This window comes from Vipera ursinii, assembly GCF_947247035.1.
Source record: "Vipera ursinii genome assembly, chromosome: 1".
NCBI lineage: Eukaryota > Metazoa > Chordata > Lepidosauria > Squamata > Viperidae > Vipera > Vipera ursinii.
The window spans coordinates 264209202-264230637 of record NC_139512.1 but is presented as its reverse complement, the minus strand read 5'-3'; the positions used below and the strand labels follow the sequence as shown (position 1 = coordinate 264230637).

General features: G+C 36.9%; 2 protein-coding genes across 6 annotated transcripts in view; one reads left to right on the top strand and one right to left on the bottom strand.

The window, feature by feature from the left end:
- AKAP7 (A-kinase anchoring protein 7) overlaps positions 1-21436 on the bottom strand; it is a 95634-nt gene that overhangs the window by 43131 nt on the left and 31067 nt on the right. For all 5 annotated transcript variants that reach the window (XM_083379948.1, XM_083379949.1, XM_083379950.1 and 2 more), the window contains exons 6-7: positions 16984-17093; positions 6152-6299 (exon numbers count right to left, since the gene is read on the bottom strand). In XM_083379948.1, coding sequence (XP_083236074.1) covers positions 6152-6299; positions 16984-17093 — 258 coding nt within the window. The remainder of the gene's footprint in view (positions 1-6151; positions 6300-16983; positions 17094-21436) is intronic.
- Positions 12353-14794, top strand: MSH5 (mutS homolog 5; the record flags this gene model as incomplete). Its single annotated transcript, XM_083350187.1, has 1 exon — positions 12353-14794. One exon carries the CDS (start codon positions 12353-12355, stop codon positions 14792-14794), a length of 2442 nt encoding a protein of 813 aa, XP_083206313.1.

The window sequence follows — 21436 nt, the reverse complement described above, 5'->3', positions numbered from 1 at the left end:
AGCAGTTGCAAATGCAAGTAGATTAATAGGTACAATTTCAGTGGAAAGGTAACAATGTTCCATGTGCCTTTGGTTATAGTCATGCTGGTCAGACAATGCTGGCTCCCTTGGTCAAGAAACGGAGATAAGCACCGACCTCTGGAGTTGGGACACGACTGACAGGGAAACCTTTACTTTTAAACTTTCAATTACTATAGTATTGCAGTATGCATATTTATTTAAATATATTTTGGAAACCTCTTAGCTAATTTTCTGGGGTTTATAAACCTTCCATTTTGTCTACTTTGATTTTATTTTTACTGTGCCTTTAAAATTAATACATTAATAAATCAGAGAAAGCAGGGGAGAATGTTTCCAGAATGGGTTTAACATAATTTCATCTGTAAAACACTATACTGATGCTAGAGTGGAACACGAAGTGCTTAAGGTAGCTGGAATAGGTGCTTCAGGTATACAATGAAATCTTGATTTAGGGGATCACATTTCACAGACAATGGGTCTGCATCAGCTTACTATACTTGGTAATCTGCCTTTCAAGATTCCCCACTTTTGGGTGCTGCTGAAGAATTTCCAAGCACTTTGTCAAGGCCTTTATTATTATTATTAATTTTATTTGTATACCGCCCTTTGATTGAGAATAAATGTATTTCATACTTTCTGAAGCTGGATCCAGCAAATTAAGTTTATCCATCAAACTAGAGCCTATAGATTTCCTTGGCAAAAAGGTTTTAAATTTTGTACCTAACCAGTTTCTCTTTTCCCTTCATTCTCCCTGTTCCTCTTTGACATTCCCATTTACTCAGTACAAGGCTGAAGTAACAAGGAACTGGCTCTATTTCTGTACGAATCTTAGCTCTGAAGTTTAAAGGAAGAGGGTCAAATAAAAGGCCAATTCAATGTTGCTTCTTTCTGTGATATAAGAACATCTGCAATTGCAAGCTGGGTAAGCCACCTTTTGACGGTGAAAGAGTCAGCTATGCTCCCCTATGAGAATGCAAAAAAAAAAAAATCTTTAGAAACAAAGATTTAGTGCTCTGGAAAAATGCTGACATTTTTTTAAAGCATGGATTTAGGGTGTTTTTTTTAAAGCAATACTGTTATATACATAGAAACTGGAAGAGAAAGACAAGTTCTGCCATATGTATATTGCGAACTGATACGACCAGGTGTATTACAGCTTTTCTGCTGCTTCTGCTAAAAGTTTTACATGGATTTGATTTTTACTATTTTATTTCTTTTATGTTTCTCAGGACTCTTGCAAGAATGCTATTGCCTTGACAAAACAATGCTCTTGGCCACAGCTGTTTGTGTAATGCACCATCGTTACTTCTTATCCTCACTGTAGAGTAGAACAGCGCCTTTTAACCCATTCTCTTCCAACTTTGGAGGTGTTCCATGTTAGAGTGATGACAGTTCTTATAGGCAGACCACTCACAATTGCATGATTCCAGAAATCTCCTCTGGTACACGTGTTTTCCATAGCTCTTCCCTGGATTCTTCCAGTCATGAAATCAACTGGATCCCTTCGTCACTCATTGCCAGTACAGCCACTTTCCTGCAGTGCTCTTTGGAGATGGTGTTTGTTTATAATAAATAATTCCTATCTATTTTACTTGACATCCCTTTTAGGAGCCTGTCATTTGTTAATTGAGCAATTTGACAGGTAGCTAAACTTTTTATTGTTAAGCCTTCACACAAACTTTCCCACTCTATACTAGGAACAGTGATTGGTAGATGTTTTTCTACCAGCAAGAGTCACTTTCTAGAAGGAATGGGGAAGCAAAGTAAAGGGAATCTATCAGTCCCTTTCTTTATGTGGACTAAATAAATAATAGCACCATTTGCTGACATTGTTACTATAGTGGAATAGGATTCTACAGAATAGAAGAGGCCATTCTTTTGCTGGCTCAAGGACAGGTGCATAACGCTGTGAGAAACTGTGAGAAACAGCCCTATTTCTATTTCATTGCCATCAACTTGGTTACGGTAGAAGCAGACAGGCGATTCCAAATATATCTTTTAGCATTCCCTCTCTAGAGCATGACAGAGAAAGCCATTTTAATGTGCAACTAAAGATCTAATTTATCAGTTTGTGAAGTAGGCAGCTTTTCAAAATGAAAACACTGCCTTGATAACTGGGTATTGGAACTGTCAGTCAAAGAATGATTACCATATTTTCTGGCGTATAAGACGACTTTTTAACCCATGAAAATCTTCTCAAAAGTCAGGGGTCGTCTTATACGCCGGGTGCTGAAACATTAGGGCAGGGGTCTTCAAACTTGGCCCTTTTATGACTTGTGGACTTCAACTCCCAGAATTCCTCAGCTAGCGTGCCTGGCTGAGGAATTCTGGGAGTTGAAGTCCACAAGTCATAAAGGGGCCAAGTTTGAAGACCCCCGCTTTAGGGAGAGGGCTGGCTGGAAAACTTGGAGCAGATCTCCCATTTAGTCTGTGCAGGGAAAGCGGGACCAATTAGAGTAGAAGCTGCAGTCTGTGATTTTTTACAGGCTGGGGTCTGGGCGTCTTTCCTTCTAAAGTTGAAGAGCAGCTGTAGTCTATCCCAACTTGAAAGGCAGGTGGGGAATGCCGCAGCCAGAGCAGCTGCTTAGCTCGAAGGACACATTTGACTCAGGAACTGGGCGGGCTGGCTGGAAAACCTGGAGCGGATCTCCCATTTGGTCTTTTTTTTTTTAATCCCATTTATATCCCACCCTTCTCCGAAGACTCAGGGCGGCTTACAATTTAAAGCACAAATCAATGTGCTTAGCAATAGCCTTCATTCTATGTATATGCCTGCCTATTAGAGCTTTCACCCCCCCACACACGCAGCATTATTACAAAGTCAGCTTATTGCTCCCATTGCTGCTTCTTCTTCTTCTTCTTCTTCTTCTTCTTCTTCTTCTTCTTTTTCTTCTTCTTCTTCTTCTTCTTATTATTATTATTATTATTATTATTATTATTATTATTATTATTATTATTATTATTATTATTATTATGTTTAATCCACTTGCACTGTTTTATCTTTACATGTTTGATGACAAACAGCCTTATGTTTATAAGTGACAGTTTTCCTACTAAGTACCTGCATGTCATAAGCATTTGAATTAAAATTACCATATTAAAATCAAATCTGATGTTTTTTAATTTTTATTTGGTGTGTGTTGGAAGATGGGTAGTCTTATACGGCGAGTATAGCCCAAACCCTATAATTTAACAGGAAATGTAGGGGGTCGTCTTATACGCCCAGTCGTCTTATAAGCCGGAAAATACGGTATATGTGGTAAATACAAAGAATCAGCATTCAGATAAATACATTACCTTTACAGGGTACTATGATCTGTTCAATATAATGGATTCTTAGCTTAGCTGCCTTAACAACAAACTTAGCAGTTCTGCTTGCAATGTGTAGCTTAAAGCCCAGGAGGAAATAGGACAATCTGCAGTTCAGATCCCAGTGGGCCGTCTTTCCAAGGAGGGATGTTAAATACCGTATGTAAATCTAAGAGATACATACAGTTGACAGTAAAAAAAACCCCATGAGAATATCTTCAATAACTGAGGCATTTCTCATGATATGGCAGGTGATAGAAGCACCGATATGTAGCCATGGAATCGAACAATTCAAATCTTGGTCTAAAACATGGGTGTCAATCTCGTGACATACCGTGATGTATTGTGACTTTTTTTGCATTGCTGGAGCTGGGTGGGCACGGCCTCCATATGATGCAACCAGCCCGCAGGGTGGCAGTTTGACACCCCTGCTCTAGAAAATGCCCTTCTTAAGAATATGTCAGGTATTTAACTCTTATCTGTTCACAGTAATAACAAGAGACTTTCCTTGGGTTGAGGCTATAGACTTCTCATACCTCTCCTTACCTACATGTCCACCAAATGCCTCTTTCTTCACCTCACTTACCTCTAGAATTTAAATAGAAATGTGGAGCCATATGTTACCGTATTTTCCGGCGTATAAGATGACTGGGCGTATAAGACGACCCCCTACATTTCCTGTTAAATTATAGGGTTTGGGCTATACTTGCCGTATAAGATCACCCCTCTTCCAATGCATACCAAATAAAAAAAAACATCAGATTTGATTTTAATATGGTAATTTTAATTCAAATGCTTATGACATGCAGGTACTTAGTAGGAAAACTCACTTAAGGCTGTTTGTCATCAAACATGTATACATAAAACAGTGCAAGTGGATTAAAAATAATAATAATAATAATAATAATAATAATAATAATAATAATAATAATAATAAGAAGAAGAAGAAGAAGAAGAAGAAGAAGAAGAAGAAGAAGAAGAAGAAGAAGAAGTAGTAGTAGTAGTAGTAGTAGTTGGAAGGGACCTTGGAGGTCATCTAGTCCAACCCCCTGCTCAGGCAGGAAACCCTATACCATTTCAGACAAATGGCTGTCCAGTCTCTTGTTAAAAACTTCCAGTGTTGGAGCATTCACCACTTCTGGAGGCAGGTTGTTCCACTGGTTAATTGTTCTAACTGTCAGGAAGTTTCTCCTTAGTTCTAGGTTGCTTCTCTCCTTGACTAGTTTCCCTCCTTGTCCTGCTTTCAGGTGCTTTGGAGAATAGCTTGGCTCCCTCTTCTTTGTGGCAGCCCCTGAGATATTGGATCACTGCTATCGTGTCACCCCTCACCCTTCTCTTCGTTAAACTACACATAACCAATTCCAGCAACCGTTTCCTATTTTCCTAATTCACTTTTTAACTTTTCCTAATTCACTCTAAAGCTTTCCCTGCGCAGAGCCTTAAGTAACCCCAGCTGCCTGCAATTAGTGCAGGTTCTCATCCCACCAGGCTCAAGGTTGAGTCAGCCTTCCATCCTTCCGAGGTAGGTAAAATGAGGACTCAGATTGTTGGGAGCAATAAGCTGACTTTGTAATAATGCTGCGTGTGTGGGGGGGTGAAAGCTCTAATAGGCAGGCATATACATAGAATGAAGGCTATTGCTAAGCACATTGATTTGTGCTTTAAATTGTAAGCCGCCCTGAGTCTTCGGAGAAGGGTGGGATATAAATGGGATTAAAAAAAAGACCAAATGGGAGATCCACTCCAGGTTTTCCAGCCAGCCCGCCCAGTTCCTGAGTCAAATGTGTCCTTAGAGCTAAGCTGCTTCTCTGGCTATGCATTCCCCACCTGCCTTTCAAATTGCTCTTGCATTCCCCACCTGCCTACAGCTGCTCTTCAACTTTAGAAGGAAAGAAGCCCAGACCCCAGCCTGTAAAAAATCACAGACTGCAGCTTCTACTCCAATTGGTCCCGCTTTCCCTGCGCAGACTAAATGGAAGATCCGCTCCAGGTTTTCCAGCCAGCCCTGTCCCTAAAGTTTCAGCACCTGGCGTATAAGACGACCCCTGACTTTTGAGAAGATTTTCATGGGTTAAAAAGTCGTCTTATACACCGGGTATATACGACGGGTATATATCTACGGTATATTTTATTACTGTATTTTCTTTGGTATATTTTACCCTAGAATTAAATCTTGTATTTCATTTTATGGTATAATCATAAGACTAATCAATTAATAAACTACCACTACCACTGTGAACAGATATGTATTGATATATGTTTTGTAGAACAATTAGGAGTCATCTTGTTATGAAAGTAAAGAGAGGTAAAACTAAATTATAAACTTAAAGGGAATGCTTTTACAATTCTTTTTATAGAAGAATTGTTTTATTGTTTTACCTTTACGTTACCCTTTATACACACATAAGTATATACAAATACAAATATGGATACAGTACATAGGAATGGACACATTACAAGCCTTAAAAAAATTCCAGATCAGGAAAGTATTTGGTGATGACAGCAAAACCAATAGATGCTATAATGATCTCCCCAGATTACGGAAATTATGCTTTAGTGCTGAAGTGGCAAAACAAAAAACACAAAAAAAAATGAGGGCATCTACTGCAATCAAAGTGTGCCACACTGCCACTTTTCTAAGAGCATTGCTTGAAGACAGGGCAATGCTACGTAAAAAAGCTTCAAAGCCTTAGGACAGGCCTAGTGCTTACATTCTTAACGTTATGTTCATTTGCAAAATTCTATAAAGAAATCAGCAAAGGTTTTACACATATATTCTCCATTATTAACTAGCATAAAAATATTAAATATATCTTCTTACCTACTACAACTGAGGATTCACAATGATAGTAGCCATTAGGCTGCTTTTTTTTCAACATTGAGCAAAGATCTAGGCGGTTCATAAGTTCATCTCCAAAATAATGACTTTTGAAATTTGAAAACACGCTTGGATCAATTCTTTTCACTCCCTTGTAATATCAAAGAAAAAGCAGTCAGAAGAAGAGAATGTGAACATCCTACAATGAGTATATATAAAACATTTCACAGAATAACCTAAAAATGTGAATCTTTGTGTAGTACTAGATTAGATCTCATTCAGTTTTAAAATAATGTTGATTATTTCCTAGCTAAAGACCTAATTTAGAAAACTACTATAGCTGTATGAATATATTAAGCATTACATTTCACTACTATAGCTTAACCAATAAGATTAGCATCTTCTTAAAGTAGCCTCTGCCTGTCAAAGAAAAAGATCAACATTGTAGACTGAAACCCGCTATCGATTGCAAATACAATCTCTGATCATGTATATATACTCTGTTCATTAGTACAATTCTTTTAATTGTTAAACAATATAATTAGCAACTGTGGTTAACACGAGACTCATAGCTGATCTCTGGAAGCTCCAGGCTTTGCTGTTATATTCTCAGCTGTTCCTGGCAGTTCCGCTCTATCATTCAGACAATGGCAAGAGTGACAAGATGCAATATGGCTTCATATTGTTTGAACTCTTCCTCTGGGTAGTTGTGCAGATCGAGCTACACAGGCAGTATATCTGTCAGGACCCACCCCAAACCACATCTTAGGAAGACAAAAACTCTTGGAGCCAAATCTTAGTCCAAAAAGAATCTTTACTATGACATGCTTGGTTGTAGGAAATGAGACAGGGCTTAATATTTCCACGATGTAAACCCTTATAAAGAGTTCCCGGTTTAACCCCCCTTAATCTCCATTTGGTCAGTCCCCCATCCTTCCTCTCATATCATCCATCTCGTGGGAAAAAGGAAGTTAGGATCCTTTTGTTTATTGCTGTCTACCGTGACAAAAACCAGATGCTAGCCCCCCCTTTTGTTTCCCCAGTTCAAAAGGCTTCTCCTTTCCTTTGAAATGCCTATTGCCGGTTCAATACACATCTATCCTCTTCTCTTCGGGAGATGGCAGAATCCATGGGATATGTCTGAAACATTCCATTTATGAATATGATATAAATGGATTCTGACAATATCCTTAGCTCTCTACCTATATTCTACTGCTCTCTTGTGATGAAGAATCAGTGCCAAAAGATTTGCAAATAAGGATTCCAATCAACTCTCCACCCCTCCAATAAAATAAACAAGAATTGGTGCCCACGTTTGGGTTACCTTTTCCTAATTCTTTACCTTTGTGTCATTTTTATGCATTTCTACGATGAATAATGGAAATTAGCTCAATACTTTGTTATTTCCTCTGTAATCTCATTTGAGGGTCTTTTCCGTAGAACGTACATAGTTTTTTTTTTATACATACATGCAAACACACACACACACACACACACACACACACTTCAGGATGATGAGAGATGCACCTGCTTGCCTTGCCCACAAAGCACAGAATTTTGAAGCTGGCAAATCTGCCATTTTACTCTTTTCTCTTCCTCTTCCTTTCCTCAGGACTGTTAATAAAAATATGGATAACAAAATATTTTTTTATTCTTCTCTTTTATTTCTATTTTCCCCTTTTCTCAGTTGTTTCCCTGTGTTTGTTTCTGAATAGAATCCCTTTGAGGTTTTCCAGTATGTCATTTTGGATAGGATTCCAAAAATGTGTTAAGGATTGCAGAGAATTGTAAACTCAGCTCTTGGCCCCAACTATTTAAAATAGTTACGTCTTTCCAAGATCAAGCAGATGCCTTTCGTAACAGCTATACAATCTTGAGAAAAGGGTGTGACTACTCTTACAAGTTGCAGGCAGGTGCTGTACTCATGGCTCCCATATACTTTATGTAACCAAATCTGAACACAACTTTCACAATCTAGTGCAATTTTTTTAAAAAAAAAAAGAATTATGACAATTACTGTCATTTGTGATAGGAAGGGAGGTCTGCTATTCTATGTGAAAGTATCATATAAGTGAACAGAAGAACAACCAACTGCATAACAGTAAATGTTACAATATCAATCTGGCATCTAGTACCTAAAGAAAGTATTGATTCAATAATTTGAAATGATTTCCTACTAAGCAATATAACATGTAGTCTCCTTCAAAATACAGGCATATCATATATGTAAATTTTATATAATATTTAAAATAAAATAGGCAGAAAAAAGAGTTATGATCCGCTTTAAATTCAGTTCACTCAAGGCACAAATGACCAGACTCAAAGTATATTTGGGGACATTACCTAGTTCTTTAGAAAAGTCTTATTAAGTTGTGAAATGTGATAGGAAAGAGAAGAGGAGGACAAGGTGCATGAACTCAGTTATAACAGCAACAGCAAGAAGAAGAACCAAAAGATCAGGTTAGGGGTATCTATTTATATATGGCTGCTAAGAATAAAAACTGACTGAATAGCACATAATCATCAATCATCATCCTGTTTTTTTGCTTAAAGTTATCTATAAATAACTGCTGTTGTAGCTTTTTCTTCTAGCAATTATTTATTTTGAACAAAATTTCTTGCACAAGAAACAAGCAACACTCTCAAAAAAATAAGAAGACATTAGCGATCTAGTAGTAACTACTGTATGATAGATAGCTCTGTTTTAATTAATGCCTGAAATGTGGCTGACATCTAGTGGTGCATCATGTGTGCTGCATTCTGAGCTGCTTCTTGATATCTTATCCCCTAGCTCTTTTTAATTCCATAGCAAGTATTTTTAAATCAATAACAATGGACAGAGGCTACTTTGCCACCCGCACTGTCACTACAATACACTGTAATAGCATAATACAATATTTGCATTCCAGCAACTGACCAAGAGATTTAAATGAATGAGAAACAGGAGACAAAACTAATCCTTCTAAAGAGGTGATCCTTTGTGCTCTCTGAGCTTGGTTGCTTTCTTGCAGACTTTTCATTACCCAAACTAGGTAACATCATCAGTGCACTGAAACGTCTGCAAGAAAAACAACCAAGCTCAGAGAGTACCAAGGACCCCCCATTTCAACCCTGAATTACAAATATTCTCCTTCATTGGGAACTCCTCTAAATATGAAAAGCTGGTCCCTTTTCCTAATTGTAACAAGAGAACTTCCCAAACTGGAAAAAGCAGTCTCATCCTCCTCTATAGATTGAACCTTCCTCATTTTAGGCCTAAGACATTATATGAGCGACTGGTTTCCCACCCTATCTTTCTTTAACTCAGAGATGGTTCTGTGGAAAAGGAAGAGCTTTTTGTAAATGCCTTACTCCAAGTAAGTTCCCAAGTTAATTCAAAAACTAAATTTCATTCATTTGGGGGAGCAGAAACATGTAAGTTAGTCCTCTCCCGTCTCCCCTCAAGATGCAGGCAATGAAGCCATCTGAACTGAATTTTATTTCGATGTCATGCCATGCTAAATGCTCCCTTTAGTCATGTTAGTCTCTTCATCCCTCGAGTCGTGTTAGTCTCTTCACTCATGTTTTTTTCCCCCCGCACCTTCCCCCACCTCTGTTTTGACAATAGCGGAAGAGAAGTCTGGAGAAAAAACACTGAGGGACCCTCTCTGGAATGCTGAAAGTGAGAAAATGCAGCAAGTATGAGAGAATTTATTTAGGGAAGAAATTATCTGGGGAGGATCTGAGAATTATCTCTGTGTGCGCACGTGTGTGTGCATATGTGCAGAACTGTGCTGCTCATTATTGCTCATGTGCCTTGGGAATGGCGAGCTGGCCTTTTTTTATTGGAAGCAAGGAGGCTAAGGCTGAAGTCAAGGCCTAGGCCTCCATTTCAGGCCCAGGCCCAGTTTCTGCCAAGGGCCGCTATTCAGAGTGGCCAACGTTGGGGGAAGGTAGTAAAGAATTTCTCTTTTTGTCAGGATGATGGTAGTGGGATACGCCAACAGAATCAAGTTAGGCAATTTTACATTTTTCACATGGCAGGCCCAAAAGGTTTGCCATCACTGTCCTAGAGGTACTGTTAAAGGCAAGAAGTTCACTTTCTTTAAGACCAATACCCCTATCATGGAATATTTATAAGCAAAGGATCACAAGACTTCAATGGATGACTAGAGGTGATGGGAAAATGCTTTACTTCTATGAGAAAGAATACAAAATAGACAAATTCAGAAAATAAATGTTATATAAAACGGGCTTTGATCGTAAAATATTAGCAAGGTATTTTTGCAACTGTATTGCAACAGCATACATAGGAAACATGCTAGTGTGTGTACCTTTGTGGATACTTGTATGTAAAGTAAGGCTATGCATCAATCAGAAATTATTCAAAAAAATATACAGTATACTGAGCACATAAGAATGCAAGCATGGCATCTCAGCAAAGGGGTTTTCATCTTTTCCAAATAATTTTCAAACCACGCAAAAGACTAAAATATAGTACATGCATATAAATGTAAGAAGAAAAAATAGTATGGATTTAGGAAATATTGATCAAGCCAGGTTACACCATTGGAATAATTAGAAAATACTATAAATGGAAGTCCACTTTAGAAAGAGGACAGGTGGCAACACTGGCACAAAACCTCTTAATTCTTACGAGGGATAAAGATAAAAGTGAGGTGGAGAATTAGAAGTGTTCTGCATGGAAAATATCTACTTACAATACTGAAAATGGTTTGTAGAGAGATGGGGAGTAGATTAATACTGTCATGGTATCTTCATTAGCAGGATACTTATGAATTGGTTCATGCAGAATGTGGGTACTTTAGGCTTGGGACCAGGAATGCATTGGGGATTTTGTTATGTACTATTCATCAAATTTATTTTAGATGTCATTTTCAAGTTTTAGAAACATCTGGGTTTATTGTGCTGGGTGACTCCACTTTGGACAAAAGGTTAATTTGATGTTTTGTTCTAATCAGGAGGCTGTTCTGACAGTGGAGTTAAGGAGTTATGAATAGATTGCTATCTGGTTAAGGTTGGATTAATGGCTACACATCATCTTTGTGGGGACCCTGGATCTATTAAGATGATTTACTCCCAAAAAGCTACTGGACAGGTGACTTGACATGGTATTTTTTTTATCATATGTCCTTCTGATCTTTGTTTCTTATTTCAACCTAGGAAGTTATTCAAGAAGATTTATTCAGTTCTGTAAATTTCTGAATAAATAAATATAATATAAATAAACATACTACATTGTTTAAAGGAGTCAATTATTAGATATCTTAAGCACAATGGATCCCTTAGAGATATTTTTCAGGCAGATATTAATTGCTCCAGTCTATCCCCAACCTTTTTCAATATTTACATGAAATGTCTGGTGAAGCATTATCAGGAGATGCAGAATTGGGTGTTTTCAGTCGGATGATGACACCCAAATCTATCTCTGTGTGACAACTTCAGGTTCCCCTGCCTGCAGTCAATAATAATTCATATGAAATCAAATGAAGACAAAATGGAAATGCTTACTGTGACTGGTATAATGGAGCGGCATCTATTATATGAATTTTTTTCACATATTTAATTCTGTATACAAAATCCATAATACAATACCCAATCATGCAGAACAATGACTGCTTGTTAGCTCAAATTTAATCTGGTTCATCTGTTGCTCTCCAGAATTTATATTTCTATAAAAGGAAAATATCTTTATATTTACATAAACATTTGGTCCTACATATTTATTGTGCACAATATTTCTATTTGGACTTTCTAATTCAAAGATTCCAAATATCAGCATTCTCACCTTAAAAAGAATACTTCTGGGAAGAATATGTACTTTCAGCATTGACTCCAAAATGCAAAAATTGGGCTCTATTTTCTTCGTTCCTTATCTAATAATATTACGATAACTTCCTTTAAAATGTATGTAGAAAGATTGTTGACCTGGTGTATGCTGCATTTAACTTAAACCCAGATTCAGGGAATAAATTAATCTTAAGGGTTAATGGGGCCCTTAGAATGTCCATGTGTATCAGTTAATTATATTAGACTTTGTCCTGGTCCATCCACTCTTTTTACCCTGGGCCCTTTTTGATAAATGGCTTATAGCTTAAAAAGATTATATAGTCCTCATTTTGCATACATGTTCCATAAAGGCCACTAATAGAATATTGTATTTCCAACTACATAGATGGTTGAACTTCTTTGAAGCCAAGGAAAATGAGTACTACTGCTACTTTTTCCAACCAGTGCCCATCCCAACCTCAGCAGGCCATTGAAGAAGATGAAGGGCCATCTGAAATCTACTTGTGTGTTTTGTGGTACGGAGGTGAGCTGGGAATTGTTTATTATGACACTGGAGACTGCTCAGTATATTTCATGCCTGACACACCTGACAATGAAGACCTCAAACTGCTTCAGAGGGTGGTAGATGAGATCTCTCCCAAATATATATTGACTAGTGCCAAACAAGATTCTAATATTGCCAAATTTCTGACCAATGTAGGCACCACTGAGGGAGAAAAGCCAGAAGGAGGAAAAGTAGAGGTTGTCCTCTATCCAAATATGGATTTTGGTTTGGAAGTAAGCAAACAAAGGATTCTATCCAGGCAATTCCCTTTTGTCCCTTCTCACGTGACAGCAGCAGACAAAATTCTTTATCTGTCCTCTATTTTACCTTTCGAGAGCCCTCTTGTACTAAGAGCATTAGGAGGTCTGCTAAAATTCCTTGACAGGAGAAGACCTGGAGTTGAACTAGAAGATAGTCATGTTGCTGTTCCCATCTTGGCCTTTAAAAAGTTCGTATTGACAGATACCGTACATGTGGATCAAGACACTTACTGTGTACTGCAGATTTTTAAAAGCGAAGTACATCCTTCTGTGTATAAACAGGCCACTGGGAAGAAAGAAGGACTGAGCTTATATGGGATTCTGAACCACTGTAGGTGTAAGTGGGGAGAGAAACTGATGAGACTGTGGCTTATGAGGCCCACCAGCAACTTTACAGAGCTTAACAAGCGACTGGATGTTATCCAATTCTTTCTGTTAGCTCAGAACCATGAAACAATCCTGACCCTACAGGAATGCCTCAAAAATATAAAAAACGTACCTCTGATTCTTAAGAGGATGGCTCTTTCTAACACAAAGGTAAGTGACTGGCAGGCACTTTACAAAACCGTTTATAGTGCTGTGTGCCTAAGAGATAAATGTCGCTCTCTGCCAAGCACCCTTGAGCTTTTTCAGACAATTTCTCATGTTTTCACTGATGATTTACACTATATAGCCAGCCTAATTAGCAAAGTGGTAGATTTTGAAAGCAGCATCTCGGAAAACCACTTTATTGTCAGACCAAATGTGGACCCCATAATTGATGAGAAGAAACGAAAGCTAGTGGGTCTGTCTGACTTCCTTACTGAAGTAGCTCGCAAAGAACTAGAGGACCTGGATAACAGAATTCCATCCTGCAGTGTTATTTATATTCCTTTAATAGGGTTCTTACTCTCTCTTCCACGGCTGCCCACCATGGTGGGCAAGACTGACTTTGAGATTGAAGGTCTAGATTTTATGTTCTTATCAGAAGAAAAGCTGCATTACCGCAGTGCCAGGACCAAGGAACTGGATAGTTTGCTTGGGGACCTTCACTGTGAAATACGAGATCAGGAAACATTAATCATGTACCAGCTACAGTCTAAGATCCTGGAAAAATCTGCGGTACTTAGTGATGTGATTGAATATACGGCACATTTAGATGTGCTATTATCTCTGGCAGTAATGGCTCGAGAGAACGGATATATCAGACCCACCTTCTCTCATTCTCCTATTATTCACATTAAAGATGGAAGGCACCCTCTGATGGAGTTATGTGCAAAAACGTTTGTGCCTAATTCAGTGGACAGCAGTGAAACATATGGACGGATTAAGCTCCTTACTGGGCCCAATTCATCTGGTAAAAGTATTTATCTAAAACAAGTAGGTCTTATTACATTTATGGCTCTAATTGGCAGTTACGTCCCTGCTACTAAAGCTGAAATAGGACTTATAGATGGAATTTATACAAGGATCCACAGCAGAGAATCAGTATCTCTCGGACTGTCCACTTTCATGATTGATCTTAACCAGATAGCCAAAGCAGTGAATAATGCCACTGAAAACTCTTTGGTATTAATTGATGAGTTTGGCAAAGGCACAAATACTGTGGATGGCCTCTCTCTTTTGGCTGCTGTTCTAAGGCATTGGATTGCACAAGTGAGCCAGTGCCCACACCTTTTTGTTGCCACTAATTTCCATAGCCTGATGCAACTGAAGCTCTTGCCTCACACTCCTCTTGTGCAATATCTGACCATGGATACCCATCAAGATGGAGACGAGCTTGTATTTTTCTATCAGATTAAAGAAGGCATGTCCACTGTCAGCCATGCAGCCAATATTGCAGCTCTGGCTGGCATGCCCTCCAAAATTATTGACAGAGGAGTTGAAGTATCAGAACTGTTTCGCAATGGGAAACCTATCCAACGTACTGACCATCCCTCAAGAGAGAAACAGATGCAAAATTGCAAATCTCTGGTGGATAAATTCCTCTCGCTAGATCTTGATAATTCCCAAGTGGATTTAAAGGAGTTTTTGATTCAAGAGGTGCTACCCTCTTCAGCTTCCATACTGTAACCTATTAACCTAGAGTGATTTGAATAGAGAGCATATAAATAACTGCAATACAAATAACATATGACTGAACTATATAGTTTAGTCAGTGTATACTGAATTGTTACAAAGTAGGAAATACATCAGAAAGAAATGCCACATTGCTTCAGACAAAAAGCCTGAAAAATTCATAATCCACCAGTCAGTTTCGCCCATCAGGTCTTTAATATGTTTTACCCGTTGCTTGTCACATCCAACCAGCATATCCCACTCTGTCACATATGGGAGATGACAAAACTATGATCCTGATCCTGCAAACCACCATACGGCTATTGTTATATTTGATGAACTATTAATGTGTATTTGTGAATAAATTATAACTGAAATTAAATTCAAGGTTATTTATAGATTTCCCTAGTTTTTTGTAAACATAATTGTCAATAACATGATATTTAGACACACAAGTGGACTATGTTCAGGTTATTTACTAACTTTTTTTCCACTGATAAATAATTTCTAAATTGGTGTTATATACCGTACATTAGATATGTCGATAACATAAAAATAGTCCAGAAAATCTACATTGCAAAAACATTTAAAAGCAAAGAAATTTGTATTAATATTCCTTTTTTAACAGTAGATTTTTCTTTGCTTTGTTGTCTATTGTTAAATGTTTTTGTATGCTGGTATTCTAAAAAATAAAATCTACAATGTTTCATCTTGATATTATTTTTAAATGTCCCAGTTTCTTTAGCTTTACAATAGAACTTTTTAATTCAGAACATTCAGGTATTTTCCATACTGAAAAAATACCTTTATTACTGGTTACTAAAATACAATTATAATACATGAAAAATTGAATTAGTTCAGGCACAACCATAGATGGCAGTATATGATCAAGACTAGATGATTATATTTCTCTCTTTCTCTCTCTTCTTAGTTTGCTTTTGCATTCACAGTAGGAACCTATGGCTTCCATATACATTTAAACACATACTATTCTTAAATCTTTCATTATAGCTGATATTCGATCATGAGTGAGATACCCATCCTGTTTAGATGAGAACACAAAATTATACACGAACTTGTTATAATTACTAAACTAGTTTCATTATTCATTTTGAACACTTGCTAGTAATGAGATAACTATCATCCTGTAAAATGGAGCTGTATCTATTCTTAAATTTCTTGTTACATAGTGAAAAAAGAAAATGTGATTAAAAATACAGTAAAACTAGAAGTATTCAGAAGAAAGAAGAAGCTCAAATCATTTATATCATAACAAACACATTGGCTAATAAACATTGTTCTTACTGTATTTTTTTCTGAGTTTAAATTACTCTAAAATTTTCAACTATCTTATTCATACTCTTGGAAAAATAATAAATATATTTCTAAAAATACAAATATCTTAATTCTACTTTCATGCTTTTTTAAAATATATTTTTCTTAATCTTATCTGCAAGCATCTTCACAATGGCTAAACTTAAAAGTTGTATTATTTTCATTATTACTCAAGTGCTTCAGGACTAAGTACATTACTTTGAGAATAAATATGAGGTTCACTTCAAAGTGGACAGGCAAAAGGTTACGCTACCAATATTGTTTGATTTTAACTCAAATTAAAATTAATACAAACAAAAACTACATTTATATCAGTATGTGTACATATCATTCTAATGTCTAATGTCTTTACATTTTCTGTTTCCCAGATTCTTCATTATAAAATGTGTGCAATTAATAACGACATCAAGGCAGAGGTCTTATTTTCATTTAATAAAGAAGTACTATATTTATTACAGCCCAGATAAGTGCTTGGACCCAGTATTTCCTTAGTCTTTAAAAAAAAACGTATGAGTTGGAAATTACTATTTAAAAACCATGAAAATTGCAAAGGAAAATATAATTTGTAAAAATGCCATCTCCCTTAAATTAATCTTTCTTTTCTTTATTTAAGAGAGCTGTACAAGCTGAAGTTAATAGTTTTGGTATATAATTATTTTTTAAATAATCTCAGATATATAATTATGCTGTCTGTAGGATTAAATTTCAACTGTGAAATAGTATCTATAGGATATCCTGATAACAGACTTAATACTAGTTTACCTGTCACTCAGCTACGGTTAAAATGTAAAATCATATAACAATAATTTGTGGAGAATCTAAATCTTTACAATGCAAACTGCCCCTCAACCCAACTGTGATCATTTCACCTGCTTTTGTAGTTTTGGGGATTTTGACAACTTCATGAAGGTCAAGTGAGGCTTTAAAACTTTGTCATCTATGATGATACCTTTTTCTTGAAATATCTTCTTCACAATTTCTAGGATTAAAAAAATAGAAGTAAAGGTAGAGGTAAATCAGAGAATGAGAAATATTTTTTATTTTTTTATTTTTATTTTTTTTAATTTTTATTACATTTATATCCCGCCCTTCTCCGAAGACTCAGGGCGGCTTACAAGCTTAGCAATATCTGTTTCAGGGGGGGGAAAGAATCCACTGAAAAGAGAGAACACTTTTAATTTATTTTTAAATTTGCTACAACTAAACCATATAATTTTACACATGTAACGTTAATTGCATAAAATTATGGTGCAGATTATTTCTTGGGAAAAGCAGGAATCCTACCTCCAAACATGGCTGTACAAGGGTTGCCTTACTCTGAGATCACTCTCGCACTCAATTTTGCTATTACTGCGATGTGTGCAAGCAAACTGTCAGCTCAAATTTGCTTCAGGCATGTTAATGCTAAATCACTTTGTGTCTGAAACTTAAATATATTTGGCAAGTCAGTAGTAAAGCAAACATTATTGTGACTTTTACAAAAGTATGATCGGGCAGCAGAACTCTTTTTAATCTACTGCAATGATTTTTTTGTACATCTTAAGACAGATGTCAAGAGTTTGAATTTTTTTTTATCATAACAACGTATTTAAAAATAACAAGAGGGAATTGTAGAACCACAGAGCTGGAAGGTCTACTGAGTTCACATCCTGCTCAGTGCAGGAATCTAAATCAAAGCATTCTTAACACATTGCTGCTCTCGCCTCCACTTGAAGACATTAAAGGGGACCAACTACCTTCAAAGTGCTCTTGGTGATTCTTCTTTTTCCTATTGAACTGGATTCTGCCTTCCTGTTACTTAAATCGAATCTTCCATTCTAAAGAAAACAGGAAGCGCTCTTCTATATATCCCTTCAAGTATTTGAAGAACACTATCACTCATCTTTTCTCAAGGTCCTGTTTCTCCAATGTCTCTTCTTAGGAATTCATTTCTAGCTCCACCATCGTTATTTTCTGAATCTTTTCAGTTTTCCTCAACCTGTCCTCAACCACGTGCCCAGAACTGAACACAAGACTCAACATGGGGTTTGACCAAGCAGAATGGTTACTACTTATCATGCAGAAATTATACTTCTACTGATGTGACATAAAAAGTGTGTTTGTCATCTTTCAATACATCAGTTGGTTTATTTTCAGTTTGCAATCACTCACTCACTGCTGTAATACCTTTTTCCAATGTACTGTTACCAAATCAAGTATTCTATAGCTGTACCTTTGATTTTTATTATCGAAGAACTTTGCATCTGTCACTTTCAATTTTCACTCTGTATGTTTGATTTGAATTTCATTTCTGTCTTCTGGTATATTAGCTGTCACATCCAATTTTCTATCGTCTGCAAACCGATAAGCATTCCTCCACCACTCCACCCACATCGTTAATTAAGACACTGAAAAATAGAAGACTGAACCAAGCAGCATTGTCTCCAATCTGATGAGGAATCACTGACAAGAACCTGATGAGTATGATTTTCAAGCCAATTATAAATCCACCTAATGATCATGCCATCCAGCCCATACCTAACAGCTTTTTAATCAATATGTTAAGGAGTTCTTTGTCAAATGCCCTTCTGCAGTTAAGGTACAGCTTGTCTACAGTAATCCCATAATCTATGAAGGAAGTTACTGCAGCAGAACTATTTTGATGACATAATGACATAAAATTAGTCTGGCCAGATTTGTTCTTGACAAATGCATGCCGATATCCAGCAATTGTAAATTGTTTTCAAGATATTTACAGATCAATCTTTTTAAAGCCGCTATAGAATTTTCATGGGTATTGCTATGATGCTGCCTGCTAGTTTCTTGGATTTTTTTTCTCAATTTTTGAAGATAGGAATATTTGCCCTTCATTCATGAGGCAGTTCAGATCTCCAGTATTAGATCTCAAAATCTAATACACAAGGTTTCATCAAGACTATTAGCTAATTCCTTCAATACTCTAAGCTGCAATTAATCTGGCCCTGGATACTGAAATAGGTTTTCCTTAAGAGGTTCTTTCCATTCATTCATCCTGCCCTTCATATTTTGCTATGGAACACACTGATTTTTGTTGGAGAAAATTGGACCAAAATAGGAGTTAAGTAATTCTGCATATATTTTTTTGTTTACCTTCTTCACTGAGCAGCTGGTATACTAGTTTTTAATTCTCCTTAGTCAATAATACAATATGGCCATATATCAGAAAACTGTTCTCTTTGAATTTTTAAAATAAGCTACAGTTATTTAATCAAAGGTTTACCGTATATTAAACTTTAAGTGTTAATATCAATGATTTATTTGAATTTTTCAGTATCTCCCTCTGATATTCATTTCCCATTTTAATTTCCTTTGCTTTATTTTCATGCAAAGAAGCCTTTGATATTTACAGTTAACACAGCTGGATTCACATTTCATGCCTCAGTAACCTCTCACAGACATGCCCTCTTATTTTTCTCTTTGAACTAGACACTTCAGTAGGCCTGTTCAGAGATTCTAGGTAAGTTGGGAATGTACTTCTGAGTTCATTCAGGTCCAGCAGAGTTGAACTGTACCTTGTACAAAGTGATAATATCTGTTGTGCCTCAGAACCTCCTACAACAGGCAGGACTGGGTTGTAAATGCATAAAAATACATTGATAATGAAAATGATAGCTGGCCATGACGTTTTATGCAACATTTTCAAACAAGGAAGCAATGAAACAGGGAAAATAAAATATGACAGAGAGAAAAGGAAGATTATTTGCACCCTATTTTACTTCTAGCTCTACCTCTTGCACGTTTCAATCTTACTAATTCTAGGAAAATGTGGCTTCTGGAAGAAAAACAAAGATTCCTTACCCACTTAATATAATGATTAATTTGTTTGACTTCTCTGGAAATCAGACAAATTCTAGAACGATTATCTCAAGTTAGAAAAAGGGGCAAAAAGCTGAGGAACAATGATTTGCTTGGCAAAAATTTGGAGTATAATTTGGGATTCAAGAGGAACTTGGATTACTGAATTCATTCTGAAATTGCTATTAACCACATCTACTAACCAAATGAAACTTTTGTGTTACTTGAATTTGAATGGCACAAATATTTTGCAACTACAAACATTGTATCTAAGAGCTGTATTTAAATAAAGACTTATTGTACTCCCTAATGCATTCCCCTCCTCTTTTCCTGATTGCTGGGTAATGTTTGCAGTAAATGTAGGCTTTTATGAAACCGGAGTCCCATTTCTTGCTACAAAGAGCCAGGGTAAGTGCTGCTAACATTGTCAATAAAGACCCACACCGTTTCAAGACACCAGCTTTTCGATTATTAGTTGGTGTGCCATCAGCACAAACTAGGTAACGAAAGAAAAGTCATTGTTTGAGGTAAATGCTTTCTCACAGCCTAGCGGTATGAAAATGTATTTCCAATTACTCTCCTTTGACCTTCCCTTTTTTGTAAGATGCACGTGAGTTTTTTTGTTTGTTTGTTTGTTTTAAAGCTTCACTTATAAGTGTTGAGCTGCTGATGCACCAATTGTCGCAGCTCTGTAACAGCAGGTGGCAGCACTTCACTGACCGTGGCTGACCTTGAGGAAGTTTATTAAAATGTGTATTTTGTGTGGGTGTGACGAGTGCCTAATTAACAGCAGAAATAGGCAGCCCTGTTGACAAGAATGTGTGTCTGCGTGTGTGCGCGCACACACACGTGTATGTGCTTTTTAAGTCTGGAAAGAAAGCCCTATGAGGAACTGATGGGGGATTATTAGCCTACTTCTCTCACAGGGCTTGCTTTCCAGACCAGGGGTGTCAAACTCGCAACGTCAACATGACTTGTCACGACGTATCGCAACTTTTTTTGTCCATTGCCGGCAATGGGGTGGGCGCGGTTTTGGCATGACACATCTGGCCCGCAGGCCAGCAGTTTGACATCCCAGTCCTATCTAGACTCATCAACTTAGAAGCTGCCCTCTGAACTTGCTCCCATTTGACACTGTTGAAAATTGACAAAATGCACTGTTCAAGGGACCACAGTGTCTGTCCAATTATTTATTCTAAGTAATAGCAATCTAGGATAAAAATACCTTTTCTTTATTAACAGCACAAAACCTAATTTCTGTTATCGTATTTCACCATCTGTGGAAGTTTTAAAGTGTACATTTCTTTTTTGTAAAATACACGCTCTGCACTCTGACCAGAAAGTCATTTCTTTGTGAAGCAACATTTAGTATCCCAAGGGATTCATTGCGTTCCATTTTTTTCTAAGTACTTAGGTTGCTCATTTATTTACTGATTTTCAGTGCAACTCCTGGTTCAATTAACAGCTACTGAGATGTTTGTTCCTAGACAATCAGTATCTAACCCACAA